A 15,782-nucleotide genomic window follows, 5' to 3' on the forward strand; every position below is an offset into this window, starting at 1 on the left:
ACGAGCCACCGTAAGGCGACGAAGCACAATTGACGCCAACAGTCTCGTTACAACCGGGGTCAGGCTGATCCCCCTGTGGTTACCACACTCACTACGCGCCCCTTTTTTGAAAATGGGCACTATCACCGATTCTCCCCAGTTGTCTGGAACAGACTCCTTTTCCCAAATGCAAGCAAACAGATCGGACAATTGCTGACTGAGGACTTCACCCCCGTCTTTGAACAGTGCGGGTGGAAGGTCATCCGGACCGGCAGCTCGGTGGCGCTTGAGGAACATATGCAGTCGTAAACCTCCGAGGCCAATGGATGTCAATAAATTGACATCATCAGCTGTGCAGGCCATTATTTTCACACGAAGCCTTATGGAACTTAGATGCTTTTCCAATAGTCCGAAGAATAGTAAGGTGCCAAATGGAACACATTACTCGTACGGTTGCAACAAACTCTTCGACAGCTCATGACGGGTTTGGCATTCCCAGGATTTCGATCAGTTATGTCTTAGAATGCTGATTGCGATAATATGTTTTCGGGCTTTTTCCGTCTGTTTCAAGTTCTAATTTTACAGAATCTCAAACATCCTGGATACTGATCCTGGACTCAGCAATTGACTATACTGGGTCAGAATGGACCAGGTGAACTGGCCGAGACGCAGTGGGTTACACGAGTGAATCTTATGGTGGTTTACAAAGAACTTGCGAACTGTGCTCGTACTAGCCAAATATCTGTTTGAAATGGATGTGGAGTCGAGTGTGTCACGTATAAGTCCCCCGAGTTCTGACTTCACCGGTCAGTGAAACTGAGGATTTCAAGGACAACTTTTCATTTCTACAAAAAGGGATACTAGCAAAAAGTTCGAACAAATATACATGTGGTAACTGACTAACAGCTATCGTGACTGATGAGTCACCTTCCCATGTAAACTAATATAAATCCATTAATGTGTGCATTACAAACCCTCTATATGAAAGCAATATCTTTCCATGCCAAAAAGTAGCTACTATATTGAGAAAATATACTAAAGAAGGTCACGTGCAGGGTGAACCCTATGTATTTTCGCGACTAGGTTTCCGTACCTCAATTTTTAACCTGAAGGCGTTGCCGGCTTAGCGAACTCGAAATGTTCAACCTCATACCGGCACCAAGCAGGTGACTAACTATCGATCAAAGTCTAGGTTATAAAAAACAGGATCGAAATACTCAAGTGAGTGAAGGAATCGAGCAGACGAACTGGTCTTCAGCACATAACACTATAAGCAACAAATTAATCAAAGCCCACAGTTTACGTATACTTGTTTATAAGGCAAACTAACCGTGCAAGTATCCCGGCAAATGACAACAAAAACACCGAAAATTCTCCAATTTGGTCGAACAGTATCGAAAGACGGTGTTGTTTCATCATTATTTATCTCAGTTTTACCGCTTCTCCAGAGGAACCAAAGGTACTACACAACTCCACTCTGTTCTGTTACACCAAGACCGAATTTGGAACAAATTTTCAAAGTGGTTGACATGTACAAAATGACAAATACAAGTAAAATTCTCGATCTACACTTACAGACGAAAAGAACAAATAAGTCGCCTTTCCACACCGAATTACTTTCAGACAGTGTCGGTTTTATGCATCAAAAGAACAATAAAAACACCTGGGATTAAGCATACTCAACAAAAAATTTGAAAGTAAGGAAAGCATTCGAAGTTGCAGCTCAGAAAAACAGAATATTTCCATTCCCTCAGCGTAACCGTCTGAATTCCGGGGGACACATCTGCCCTAGAAATTCTGCTAGAAGAACATCGGCACTCCGTCAGTTTTGACACCAGTAGACCGGATCACATATGAGGAACAGATGTACTTGATTAGATTAGTCCGGCGAACGAAATTTCAGATACATTACAACGGATGAACAGTGAAAGACGAAGGTAGCCATTAGCTGGATGTAAAAATCGATAAATTGCCACTGTAGAGCAAATGAGATGAATGAGATTAGAAAAACACGAAGCATATCCGTCACATGAAACGTTCTTCAGGTTAACTCGCACATACTAATCACTTCCGACTACGTTCAGTAAACATTTCAGTCAGCGGGAAGAAAACAAAATAATGACTGATTCTGTGTTCATAATCTCACTTTGTTTGTTGAATAAGGCTATTCACAGAGCTTTCCGTTCATTCGCAATTAATCCAGATATTCCAATATATGACTTGCAGTGTTCTGTATGTAACTAGCTGTTCACCAAATGCCGTTTCCTTCGATTGTGCCACAGCCGTGGATTGAAACTGTTAGCGTCTTGGGGTAATTGTGCCCAGTTGCTGAATGGATATTCACATCAATTTCGGTTGAACAGTCATCGCCTTCTCCTGGTACAGTTGTTCTGGTTGATTCATCCCAAAGAGCAGGCTAAACAGTGCCACAGGCGGATCCAGATATCTCCTGTTTTAGTCACACTTGGGCTAGTCCTGATAGCCTGAGTGCAATGACGCTCATCACCTTGATATTCGAACTGAGTCAATTTACGAAGTAATGTTTATTGTGAGTTCTTTAAGGAACCCTTAATTTGATCAGTCTCAGAAGCTCGTGCTGGATCTGAATCCGCATCCTTCAGATCTGAGGACAAAATCACACAAGTGGCTGTTAAGTAGCGTGGTTTGATAATACACAAGCAAACTCTAAGGTCGGCCAGTGCGATTTGAACAAGTCTGAATGGGAATGCGAACACACTAGCATGAAGTGAGACAAAAAGAACGAGCCTCTAACTCAGGACAATTTGCCTGCCGGAAGAGTGCTGTAATAGCTTAACTCCATCGGACGCTAGTCTACACATCAGTTCATATTTTTTTGCATCCGGACAGTACAAATGTCTGTACTTTTGTTAAAATCGGAAGACATCATTTTTCGATGCAATAAACAGAGTGGAATAAAGTTAACGTGGAATGCATGTGTAACTGTGTGGCATAGGTCATCGTCCGCACATACTGAACTGTTAACACTGTCCTCCATCTGGTTTGATTCTATGGATTAGTTTTATTGATACCCATGGTGTTTTTTTGGGTTCAGCCATGAGAAGTCAGCGCGTCTTCTCATATCACTCACTAGCTTTTGGGAGCTTCATGAATTGAGGTTCTTGAATTATTCCCACGTCGCAACTAGGAACTATTACGGAAGCACTATGATGCTTGTTTCGAACTTATCAAGCGGATTCTTTCCGACATTTTGCAGACTCCTCATTAGCCACCCGCTAAACTACATATGCATCATGCACTCGTTGAATTAACAGTTTTTCCCACAAGAACAAGCAAAGTTTTCAGAAACCTCTCTAATTTTGGTTCATGTGTAACCCGGGGCACCGAGTAAAAGGCATCTCAAGCGCTTGAGGTCAATGTCTTCCATAAAGAAGCAATGACAAAGGTGAATTTCATCTTCAGAATTTCCAGTTAAACTTCATCACCAGGTGCAGATCAGATTACATAGAAGCAGAAATAGTCGAATTCAGCTTGGAATATTCTGGGAAACAACACCACCAAAGGATGGTCAAAAAAGGCTCCACTACGAAATTCGAATAAGGGTCATATTTGGACCTCGAATATCCAATGAATTTTCCACGTAGTTAGTCTACGGGGAAGTTTGTGGGCGTGCTTCAAGGCCCACTTAATATACCGGTGTTCTCCATCTTACAACGCCAGACGAGCCAGCAGGCTGTAGTAGATAGCAAGTGTCCAGGATTGCCTCCTGAGATGAGGAATGATAATAATCCTAAAAGCCTCTGCCAGCTTTGCAGCTTATCACACACCTCATCAATCCAATGAATGGCTTAAATCAATTTGCTCATCCTAGCTTTGCTAGCCTACCCCTACTTCACCTCAAGTTCATCCCTTCTTCATATTTAGTAGCAAGGTTAGAAACACTTTGATGACTCAGCAAATCATTCTAGATAACATGCGGCTTATCACGACCAATTTGCGATGGGATCTTTGAATGAACTTCGACCTTTAGATTTTCCCGGGGAGTGTATTTGGCCAAAAAATACCCTGAAGAGTACGGACGATTTAGGATGCTCCGCAAGGTTGGAACTAAACCCGTTGAACGGTTCAACAATTAGTCAGAACATTCTTCTGTGTGATTAGTAGCGTCAATCAATTTTCTGAACCCCATCCGTTAACAACAGCTTCTTGTGAACATGAGAATCATCATATGTTGATAATCATTTGTGCTTCAACAAGCTCATCAATTTGACCTATTTTCCCACCTGATCAGGACCTGGGTGTCATCTCCCAGTATCCTCTAATGCCGACGTGGGCCAGACAGGCTTCCACAGATTTCTAGTTTCAGCAAAACTCATTGCAGTTTCAAGTGTAGTTCATGCCGCAGTATCTGTCTGTATTTTATGTTAGACTAGTTCATGCGTACATAAATAAGCATTCACACGGTGCCAAGGCCCTTTGTTATCCCATTACCCTGCGGGGGCGGAATTCTGAATGGGAAACCCAAGATGGGGTACTCCAACTAAAACCCGTCTTTCAATCTCAGCAACAGGAAAGAAACATCCGACAAAGCAGTGCTACAACAATTAGGCTGAGTGACATTACGTAAAATTTCTCATCGGCTTGATTTACGCATATCAGATTTAGACTGCCTCCTTTGATGACTGTGCATCACCACATGTTAGCTCGACTAAGAAAAAAAACTGTTCTCCATATGCTTACAGGTTCTACGCTTTGTGTTCTATTTCACTGTAACACCGCCTTGGCCATCAGTCTCCGTTATGTGAATCGCAACCCCTGTACCGTGTCCAGTGGACGTCTCGCCATTACTGAGTCGCTCGCTATTCATATGTATTTCTCGGCGGCCTGTTCATTTTCCCCTTGTGCTAACCGATTATAGTGTGAGGTTCTCCAACCAAGTGCCGCATTTAATTTTGGAGACAGTCTTTGTTTATATTCACTGTTGCTATTCAGCTGCGGTGGAGCATCAAGGTGTTCTACTTCAGCAGCCGAATAAACAACGATATGTGGCAGTTGAATAGTACGCAAGATTTTTCATCCATTGGCTAGGTACGAAATCCGACAGATTTGTGAACAAGTCTTACAACCTAACGTGGTGAATTGTTGAGCGGTAGTTACTTTTCCTCATATTCTTCCAAAAGACGTAAGGAGGAGCTTCAAACGAATGCGACTTCATCATACTGAAGCGTTAAGGTACCCGAGTTAGACGAAAAATGCCAAGCTCAGCATGGAAATGCGACCATGTCATATTCTCATATCGATTTGACGAGGTGAAGTGCTAAGCTCGGAGAAGACTACTAATCCCTCATGGTTCTTAGAAGGAAAATCTCGCAGCGTCCATCTATTCGTGACTTCTCAACGGTTGCTATCTCTAGACCTGGAGCTTCCTGCGAGTTGCCCGAATGGGCAACACTGAGTTGGGCTCAGTCACTCAAGTTCCATCCAGTGTTACCGAAAACAGTTCGTTAAGCCTTTTCGGCTTTATAAACGAGTAGACCGTGTAGGTGCCTCATCCAATACGAGAATCAACGCAAAATGGCCAAGTTTTTTATTATCAAAATGGTGTATTTAACCGTCAGTGCGGTAGCGCGATTCAGAATGATGGTTTGTATAAGAACAATAATAGTAGTAATAATCATGTGATCATAATAGCACCGCAAACAAGGGATACAGAAAATAGCTATTCATGACTACAGCTAGAAAACAAGCGCGCGCAGTTGCACTCGAAGACGGCGTTGTAGCAGCGAATGAATTTCAGAGAGATGAGCACCAAGAATCCAGAAAATTTCACAGTATGATGCAAATTCCATGGAGGATGGTTAACACGAAAAAAATACAACTGCAGAGTAGACAGTGATTGCTATTAGCCTCAACTATGTTATTTCAGAGTGGTGGTAGTGGTCAGAAACCATACACCCAGTATGTATAAATTGAAAACCCATGACCGAAATAGGCGGCTGTTGATACGAGTGTTCATAGTTTGTGCAAAATATACGCTAAAAAGTAGCTGAAAAAGCGAATAGACTCAGTGGGATCCATCAGTACTTGTAGAGTTGAGTAGGCGCATCGATATGAGGAAATACCGGGTGGGACATTCGCATAGACTAGATAAGGGAGGGAAGACGTCACAGATATTAGAAAGCGAGCAATCACCACGGTAAGACCCTCAAGTTTTCGTCGAGGTGGTTTCCATTTTCGTCGAGTCTGGTTCAGAGCTACGCTGGGCTGATGATCGTTGATTCGGAACACTCTGAGTTGTGACAGACGCCGATGTTGACGGTAACCTTTTCCGATAACCATAAAATCCATCGGGGACTTCGAACTACAACAGAAAAATGGACTATCTGATCAGATACGGCAAAACCAGATGCTGAGGCGAAAACGTGCAAGTTTCGGTCTCTTTCGCGATGCAAACAATATTGAGGGAACAATCTCCTGTGTGAATTCGACCCTTCCGTACATACAAAACAGCAGCGAGAACATGCCAACACGTTTTGCCACAGTGTGAAATGAAGGTGACGATGACCGTATGAAGCATATCAGTGTTTCCGACCTGCATACCTCGTCAGCAGCAGAGGAAACAGTCCATCTCTAAAACATTCTATTTTTAGGAATAGGACAAACACCAACTCCAGTCAACCCCCTAGAGACCCTTCCTCGGAGGTCAGACTCCTCTTCCTTAAGATGCATAGCGTGCCGGGTTCCTGAAACGTGGAGCACACGTGCCTACCACCAAATGGCCCGCAAGAAAAGACGAATCGAATGCTTTATCGGTACAGGAGAAACAGCACTGGAATTCCGAGGTGATCATGCAGAAAACTGTCGTGCCAAGAATCAAACGTTTTTGTGCTTGTGACAACAACCTGGAATCTCATATCCTTTTGGTGACTGATCGTTTATGTTTTCTGCAAAGTCCATTTGGAAGGACCGGTATGTAGATGGTGATTGAAGTGACCTCCTTATGCACGAAAATGTGTGGGCTCCCAGAACACACACAAAGTTGTGCTGTGCGGAACTGCACAATGTGCGAACACTGGGTGCTTGGAGGGTAATACCTATTCGTCCTTTGTGGTCGTTCACGTTAAGAGGTTGGATAGGTTATCACATTTAAACGTCAGTTGCATTGTCATTTTCAAACAATAAGAATGCGCACGAAGATGGACGCAAATGTCGGGAATACCAAACGTGAACTATGGACTATTTGCACTGGTTTAGGCTGTCGCAAATTTGCTTAGTAAGTGGACTGAAGCTGTATAAATGAAGTGGCTGAGATACACTGGTGACAGGAGAATGCCGGAATACGATGAACGACTAGTTATGACATTTGACTACCAATAGCATCAGACAATCAGTCCAACACAAGTTTCAATGAAGTGTAACTCCGCGGTATACCACTACACGTCTACAGAACCGGCAATGAAACCTTTACCCCAGACATGTGGATGACCACAGAGAGTATTGTCTGAGAAAAGCGTGAAATATTCCCGTGAACCGTGTATACTAAGAATGGGGGCCACAAAAGCTTAGTGCACTGGACCCCTACTATAATACGACCGGCGGGTACCAATAATCTCATGATGGAATCGAAACGTCTAAATAACATAGCTCAATGGCGCCATCCTCTAGATGAACCTCAAGTGACACAAACAAGCAACGGGATGAAGTGCGGGGTTCGTAAAATAAAGTCACAACTTCGTGTCATTCATGTAACGCATCACGCACAACCGCTACCTCACCGCTACGCACCACTACGCTCCCCAATAACGCACTGATGACGTCATCTCGATTGGTGATGAAACGCTTGCAATCAAATTGCCCAGCTCAGCGAACAAGCCAACGACCATCTAGCGCATCACTGTTTGAAGCTTGTTGCTCGGTGAGCCCAGCTAGATTAGTGGAGTAGTAAAGACACTTTCCCCTCATTAGTGGCCAATGGCCTCTTATTTGTACTTGCTTTCTCACTTATGGGAAGTAATAAGTTATGTCCAGGGATATGTAAACACGGAGCCACGATGACGTGAGGAAACTACGTTCTAATGGAGGTAACTCATACAATTATCGGATTCTCGTGCTGAAAAACACTTGGTCCTTGTAAACACTCACACAAACGAGGAGTATCGAAATGTCAAACTTCCCTTCCTCTAGCTTCCAAACGCAGCAGCACAATGAAATTTGGAGCTGTCAACCAATTTTTCCAAAATAGACGACTCACCACTTCACGAATACTTCTCTTGTCTCAGTGTTCAGACCTAACCAATACGATATGGGTGTACCATATTCGAATAATTATAGCTCTGATAGGCGCAGTTCTAACCTTTGAGAATTGTGCGTTGGCTTCTTCCTCCACACACACACACACACACATACACACACACACACAGAGGTACCGAGGTACCACAATGTTCCACAATTTCCAACGTAACTCCTTGAACTCAAGACTGTTTTACGACATGACTTTGCACTTAATGGGTGCGAAGCAAATGCTGGAGGACTAGACGACTTTCACTAGCTCTTCCAGTGACGATTGTGCTCCCTTATTGTTTCAGAAAATCAGAAAAAAATGCATAGTTCAGTTCAGCAATGTATTCGCTCGGAGGGACCTGAAGGTCGGGAATTTGGAGACTTTCTAGAGCTCTCCTCATTACCTCACCAATGGTGAAACTAAACGAAAACTAAGAAGGTGCACATCCTTGCAGGACACCACTGTCTGTAGAGGAGATTTTGGAGGGCTCCCCATGCATACTGGCGCGCTCACAAGCATGTGATTAAAAACAGCGTGTGATGTTCACGCAGCTGCACAAGTGTTGAACGATCGTGGACATGGACAAGCGAAAATTAGAAACTCACGCCACGTATAGCCAATCACAATGTGGTCTATGTGGTTTTTAGGTTGGCTCGCATGCGGGGGGCACTATGTAGCCAGGCGGCTTCGTTTAGTACAGAACAAAAACAGTCTGTGGTCGGTGTATAACTGGGCGTTCGTCATTGTCCGTGCATCTCGATTCCAGTTCAAGGGACCAACCAAACGAACCTCAACAACGTTAAGTCTGCCGAATTACGTATTCACATCTCCGGCGACTACGACAATATGTGAGCTCTTAGTCCACTGCGTAAGATGCCCAAAGCGTAATGAAAACTATCTGCTGGGGCGCAAACAGATACTGCGGGATAACAGTGATTGTTAGCGCATTTGGAAAATACTCACACATATGTTGCTAAACGGATCACAGACAGGAAACCACCAACCGGCAACCGCTCTAACAAACACCCCCTCTACTCGGTGGTCAAACTAGGAGACCCAGGTGCTCCGGCTTCTGGATCACCAGAGGTGCTCAACCAGAATCGAGCGGAAACTGATGGTGAGACCAGCTCAACAACTACAATTGGGTCTTCAATTCCCGTTTCGGGCAAACGACACGCATCAATAAGAATACAGTCCAGCGCACATGCAACAGCACTCTGTTGTTGAGTTGGTTTCAGAGTACAGGCGGTTAAGGCTTCCAGATAAGCCGATTGTCAGGGCCATGACGACAGAGCTAACCGTAGATGCTGTAGCTAGCGCCAACATACGTACATATGGCAAACATTTTTAAGTCCTCAAGAGTGGATCGGATAAGGAAGGGGAGAAAAACTATTGCGGAAGAGAAAGATAGTAGCTTTTTTCGCCTATCCACCATGCTCTACGCAGCAATTAGGGCGAATCCGCTATAACACAAAAACCGATGTGGTATAAAAATATGTGTAAATGTGTAAGGTATGGTTGTACACGGGTTGGAATATGGCGAGGGCCTAGACAAGAGGACCAATAGGGTTGTCACCCAAAGCCTAACCGCATAGTTAGCGGAAAATCGTCAGAACAAGTTGCCATGCATGTTTAACCCCCCAACAGGAAACTGAGTTAGTCAGACCTGTATCCAGTGGCCGACCTGGTGTAGACGCTCTAGTATCGACCAACGAATCGCCGAGATACAACAGGGTCCGAGGTCTTCGTGACGGCCCGTTTTTTAATAAACAAAGGGTGACTACGGGTATTGATCTTCCACCTAATTCATATTAAAAGTAGTTGGTCCACGGAAAACACCACTAAGCTGACATATACGGTGGTTTCAAGTGAAAATATAGTGGAAGTCTGCAGTAAATAACCCCAAGGGACGAAAAAACTTCCCTGCCAAAGCCGCGCACTGACATTTATCTGTCCAGTGAGGGTAGTTTGCACCCTCCAAAAGAGGCCACAATGGTATTCACCGCCAGCATAAAATACCCCTTCCCAGAAGGGAGAACAAGGTGCCCGTATTATCTTATCTTCGGGGGATTAGTGTACTTGGATGACATCTGACCGATCTTATTTGCTACGCAACCATCAGCGGTCCAACACAAACAGAAATAGTGTAACAATCGTGTCAAGCTGCTCATCTCCTGAGGAGACTGACTTAGGAGAGTAATGAAAAACTATGTGTACGATTTGAGAACCACCTACATTAACCCGGAAATCAGAGATAGTCCGGTACTTTCTCAGCAGCTTGACAAGTTGCGGATCCATTTCAACTCGGCGGCCACCGTAATGTAGAAATGCCCAGAATTTCTCCAAGCCATATAGATGTCCATTATGATAGTCACGAAGCACTTCTTCCTGAAAATTCAATCAAGAGGAAATAATATTACACAGATGGTTGCGAGACTGAAAGAATGTGGGATTCGGAGGAGCCGTAGCTTCTATTACGAGCAGCCACCTAAGCCAACGAATGTCAAAGACGTCAAGTAAAACGTGGTGTTGGTTTTTCAAAGTATCAGTAACAATGAGTAACGTTGCCTAAGTCGCAGACGCGAAATAGTTATCACACATGTTAATAGAGGTTGGTACGATTGACAACCTGGAGTGGTAATGAGATCGGAAACCAAAAGGTTCATTGAATTCATTCTAAATTTAAACATCGCACCGAATTGGGTCGTTTTCAAAAAGCTTGAAGGTAAGGAAAACAGGTGGGTTCTTTTCGAGGTCGCTCAACGCCAAAATTGTCCAAGATTACACTAATGGTTCAAGGATCAAAACAACCATTGCGAGAATAGGGTAACTGGGCAATGTGGCGGTATCACATCTACCGTGCTTCCTTCGATCGGCATGGGAGCTAGGCACCAAAAGGGTACTATAGCTGAACGATGATTATTAGATTAGACAGTGATACAGTAATCACACACTAGAAAACTGGCTAAATAGCTCAAAGGCGATCTCAAAATTTGCTTGCCAGAGGTAATGTGACTTATGAAGCAGGGCTGACCATCCATTCTGCATAAGATTCTAGAATTTTAGTAAGCAAGAAGCTGTCACGGCGCGTGGCAACTTTGTTCCCATAGGATAATTAGGAAACACTCAGGAGCACACAAAAAAAAGCTAGTCAAGTCGGAATGCACTCGTATCTTGCATTAAAACCTTGAAACTTTGAAGAGTAAAATATCGATCTGCACTGATCGTCATTCTGTCCAAAGGAACGTGGGCGCAACCAATTTTCTGCCTGTATTGCGTGCAAAGGTTGGAAAGAACAAATTAGCCAGATCGATAATCACTTTTAACACTAGTCAGAGGACTAAACAGGTAGTGAGAAGCAACAGAGACCCTACACCACCAACAGCTTAGCAAGTGCAGCACATGTGACGTGCGCCGACGGATACATACAACTTACCCTCAATAACGGTAGGGAAATATGTGATCTAAAACCTGACAGCTAATTCGCTGACACAACTTGGTTGTATTTATCGATGAAAACCTATGTGAAAAAGGAACCAAATAGCTCAACCTGCATTAGAATGATGTAATCGAAGACGATTGTTAACGCATCGAAAAAAACGCTTTAACTTTCACTCTGTTTCATGGTTACGCATATTGAGTGGCTAGCGCATGACAAAATAGGGCGCACCGCGCAGACGGAGCAATGTTCAGGGAATTTGAAGTGAATGGACAATGGCGGAAAGTACGACTGTTCGCCAAATTCTGTTGGACGAAATATGGTACCAGCAGCGCGGTGGCTCCTACTTTCTTTTAACTGACCGAAATTCCTACGAAATACCTTATGAAATTTGTACATTACGAGAATTCGGCTGGATGGCAAGCCAGAGCAATCGGTCGGCACCTGAGGGCGTAACTTTGGGAATAGTCGATTGTGAATGTTAACAACCTGTAATGACAACTAAATCGCGCGTTCACCGGACAAGAATTCATCACTTCATGTCGATGTTCTTCCTGATAACATTCGTGTTTGTACTCGCGACACGCTGGTTTAAACAGTCCACATCTTGACACAGTTATCCAGATTAGCCTATTATTACTAGTGATTAAGAGAAGCTTTTGACGGCATTAGCTTCAAAATGGAAAACGAATGAACACTGATGGTCGTGGTGTACTTATCACGAGATTGTCACATGGAGAACAAACACAGCAAAAATTAGCTGCTGATCAAAAGCCAATTAATATAACGGAGCTACCAATGCATTCGAAATGCCAAAAACAAAGCTGCTTCCGGACACTTCAGACGGATTGAGAGACACCGTAACACCACGGGGTCCATGGGTGGGGAAGTGAAACGCCCGGACGATTTTTTTAAAGCACACAACCAAAAAGCCTCATGTGGCGAATCCTCAGAAGAAATCAGGAAAAATGCGAGGCAAACGAATCACACTTCCATACATCAAGAGCAGTTCGGAACTGATGGCAACCGGCAGTCACCAGCGGCAACTCACAGAAGGCGATGCTCATTAATTACACTATCTTTTAAGTAATGGTCGGAACGCAGTTTTAGGAATCACATCACTATCCGGAAACGAAAATGCACTGGATGACCGAAACATCCGTAAAAATTCAACTCTGAAGGTGTGCGATAAAAATTGGCATGTGCAACTGAATGCTTAAGCTACCAGGCTTGAGTTTTATTAACAGTAACAAGTTTCTGGTGAAGCTTTCGACAAACTCATTTCATGGTAGAGAGAGTTCTCATTATTCGGCAGACGATATACTGCGTCACAGATCACAAGGTCTTAGGATGCCTACTGACACAGTTCATTGGTGAATTCAATGGGGACCGTGCTTGGGACCTTGATGGAACAAAGACGACTGCCCAAGAACTTCTGGCTGTTATGAACAGGCAAATAATTTAATGAGGTTGGTACACCAACAGTGGCTATTGTCATTGTGGCAGCGAATCATGAGGGATGTCCTTTGATAAGCTTGCTAATCCTACAGCATCTCACGCTGAACATTCATAGCACTATCATTTCTACTGAATCATCGCTAGTTGAACTACGTCCTATCACAACGACAAGAATAAGTACGTCCAAACGAGTTTCACGTATCTTGGAAGCTGTATTAGTTAGTTCTGCAGTGTGACAGATGAGGTGAATGCACGAATCTGCAGGGCTAGGGCCGCGTTTGCTAACTTGAGACACCTATGGCGTCAAAATGGTTTATCCCTGAATCTCAGGGGACGTGTGTATCAAGCTACAGTACGGGCTGTTTTGTTGTATGGCTGTGAGACTTGGCCTATTCGAGCAGCGGACCTGAGACGTCTTCAGGTGTTCGACAATCGTTGTCTCAGAACCATAGCTCGTGTGGGTTGGTGTCGGCGAATCCGTAACGAGGCATTTAGAAAGCGTGTTTTCGGTTGTGTAACGGGTACTTCCATTGAAGAATGTGTCCAGCACCAGAAGCTGCGTTGGTTGGGACATGTGTTACGCATGCCGAACCATCGTTTGCCGAAGAGAGTACTGTTCTCCATGTCCAATTCGGAGTGGCGTAAACAGAGAGGTGGCCAACCCTTGATTTGGCAGAGGAGTATGAAGGAGATCACGAAACGCTTGGATGCTGTCGGTGCTACTCGTTTTCCAGGATGGGGACCGCGTGATCCTCACTGTGCCTGGTTGGAGACACTACAAGATATGGCTGCCAACCGATGTCAGTGGCGTTCTTGTTGTCAGTTTCTGTCCAGATTGCCTGAGTGAATGTCTGGAGGTGTAGGCACCTCGGAATGATTGTGTTAAGCTAGCACTAGTCCCTCCCCCATCCACCTTTATTTTTTTCTTCACAATGAGGCTTTCAAATAAGTCATGGTTGTACGGCAGTGAAGCATCGGTGTTGAACACCGATGTCATGCTGTCGATGATGATGATTCTTCAAGCTGCTGATTATCCGGTGTTTGCCACCATAGTCGCTAGTTGCTAGTACGGCCTCTCTAGATTTGCTGATCTCAAAGATATCCAGTGTTCATTGAGTCGAATCCGATGGGTTGGACAAACAATTCTGAAAGCTGACGACATTGCCTCATTAACTCGCCTCCATTCATCCTCCAAGCAATCTTCGTCATCCACATGACTGTGCCTTTCCAGTCACTCTCTAGCCAGATCAGCTCGATACGCGTCAGCTACTAAAACGGGTGTCGAAGTTGATGAACAAGGCTGCTCTCTCTCTCTCTCTAGGCACGCATAGTGCTTGCGGAAAGCGAAGTGCTAAGCGGGCCCGAACGATAGCGTGAGCAGAGTCAAGTCGCGTTCCCCAGAAGGAACGACAATCCTTAACTGAGGCTGTCCATCGGTAACTGATAGCCATATGGTCCAGCTGAGTCCACGACTGTCTTGTGGTAGATGGCCTCCAAGTAACTCAGTGTGTGTTTGCGTTGGAATTTCGAGCTGGCCAGGAGCAGATATGATCTGCACACAATCGAAGAAGCCGCCCTCCATTGTCCGTACGCTCAGCATCGACTACAAATCAATCACCTAACTGCCTTCTTCCGGAATTAGTCGTCCGAACTGGGCAGAAATATCACCCGCCAGTGTTACTATATCCGTCCTTCTTCCCGACCGAGGCCGTCGTGACACATCTTGATAAAAGTCGTTATTTTCAGTCGCAGAACTGCTGTTGGATACATTTTCGTTTGTGCTTTGTCCGTTGGTTCTGTTGCTACGAACCGATCTCAGATGGAATAGTTAATTCCGTTTCTCACACTAGCTCAGATTGGAACTATCGGTCCGTCGTCTGCTCCAGGTAGGGTCAAAGAAAACCCTACATTCTCCCACTGCCAGGTAGGGTCAAAACCCTACATTCTCCCACTGCCTCGTGGGTCAGACTTTTGAGTCATAGGCTAGGGGCAGGGTCCCCAAACAAAACCCCCCCCACCTCCGTTGGTCAGTCCCAGTTTCAGCAACCGTAATCCAATTTATCAGTGTTCATCTGTACTGTTGTTCTGTTGATCCCTCTAATCCGTGGTTATCCAACTCGATAACAGCACAATCGAATTGCTCACAGGCCCGGTTCAACGCGTAAGACGATAACTCAAAGTACTGGGACTCGGAGTCATAAAACCGTCGTTATTTTATTTCTCTCAGTCTATCTGATTTCGCTATGAGTGAATGTGTTTTGGGTACCGCCAAACTGTTACAAGTGACTTCCTGCGGCTTATGCAATATAAGAATTGACCAGCCCGCCGACTGCCAATCTACCCAACTGTTTTGTCTCCATCCCGGCCTCAACGCCCACCTGCGTGCTAAGTTTGTACTTGTGCCACAAGTGATATTTTGCGTATCTCTAGTTAGAAATGTGAGCCTATTCTTCGAGTGCATTGTGCGATTCCGTCTGATGTCCCGACCGGCGGGGTTTGCTTGAGTGTGCTGGTGGCTTCATGGCTCGCCTGGAAGCTCACAGAAAGAGGCGAATAACTCGTGACGTTTGGCAAAAGATATCATCTGGATGAGAAGCTGCTGAACGTGACCTCTTGAGGCCATGTTTAGTGTTGCCATTTTCTGTG

At 44.6% G+C, this 15,782-nt stretch overlaps 1 protein-coding gene across 1 annotated transcript in view; it reads right to left on the reverse strand.

The window, feature by feature from the left end:
* Nucleotides 1-93: 93 nt before the first annotated feature.
* The window catches only part of T265_13976 (hypothetical protein), a gene marked incomplete at both ends in the record, with an annotated part of 53,802 nt that continues 38,113 nt past the window's right edge, over nucleotides 94-15,782 (reverse strand). The window contains 2 exons of the mRNA XM_009171475.1: nucleotides 94-264; nucleotides 10,475-10,627. Of these exons, the coding sequence (XP_009169739.1) occupies nucleotides 94-264; nucleotides 10,475-10,627 (324 nt within the window). The remainder of the gene's footprint in view (nucleotides 265-10,474; nucleotides 10,628-15,782) is intronic.

This window comes from Opisthorchis viverrini (assembly GCF_000715545.1).
Source record: "Opisthorchis viverrini unplaced genomic scaffold opera_v5_129, whole genome shotgun sequence".
Taxonomy (NCBI): Eukaryota; Metazoa; Platyhelminthes; class Trematoda; order Opisthorchiida; family Opisthorchiidae; genus Opisthorchis; species Opisthorchis viverrini.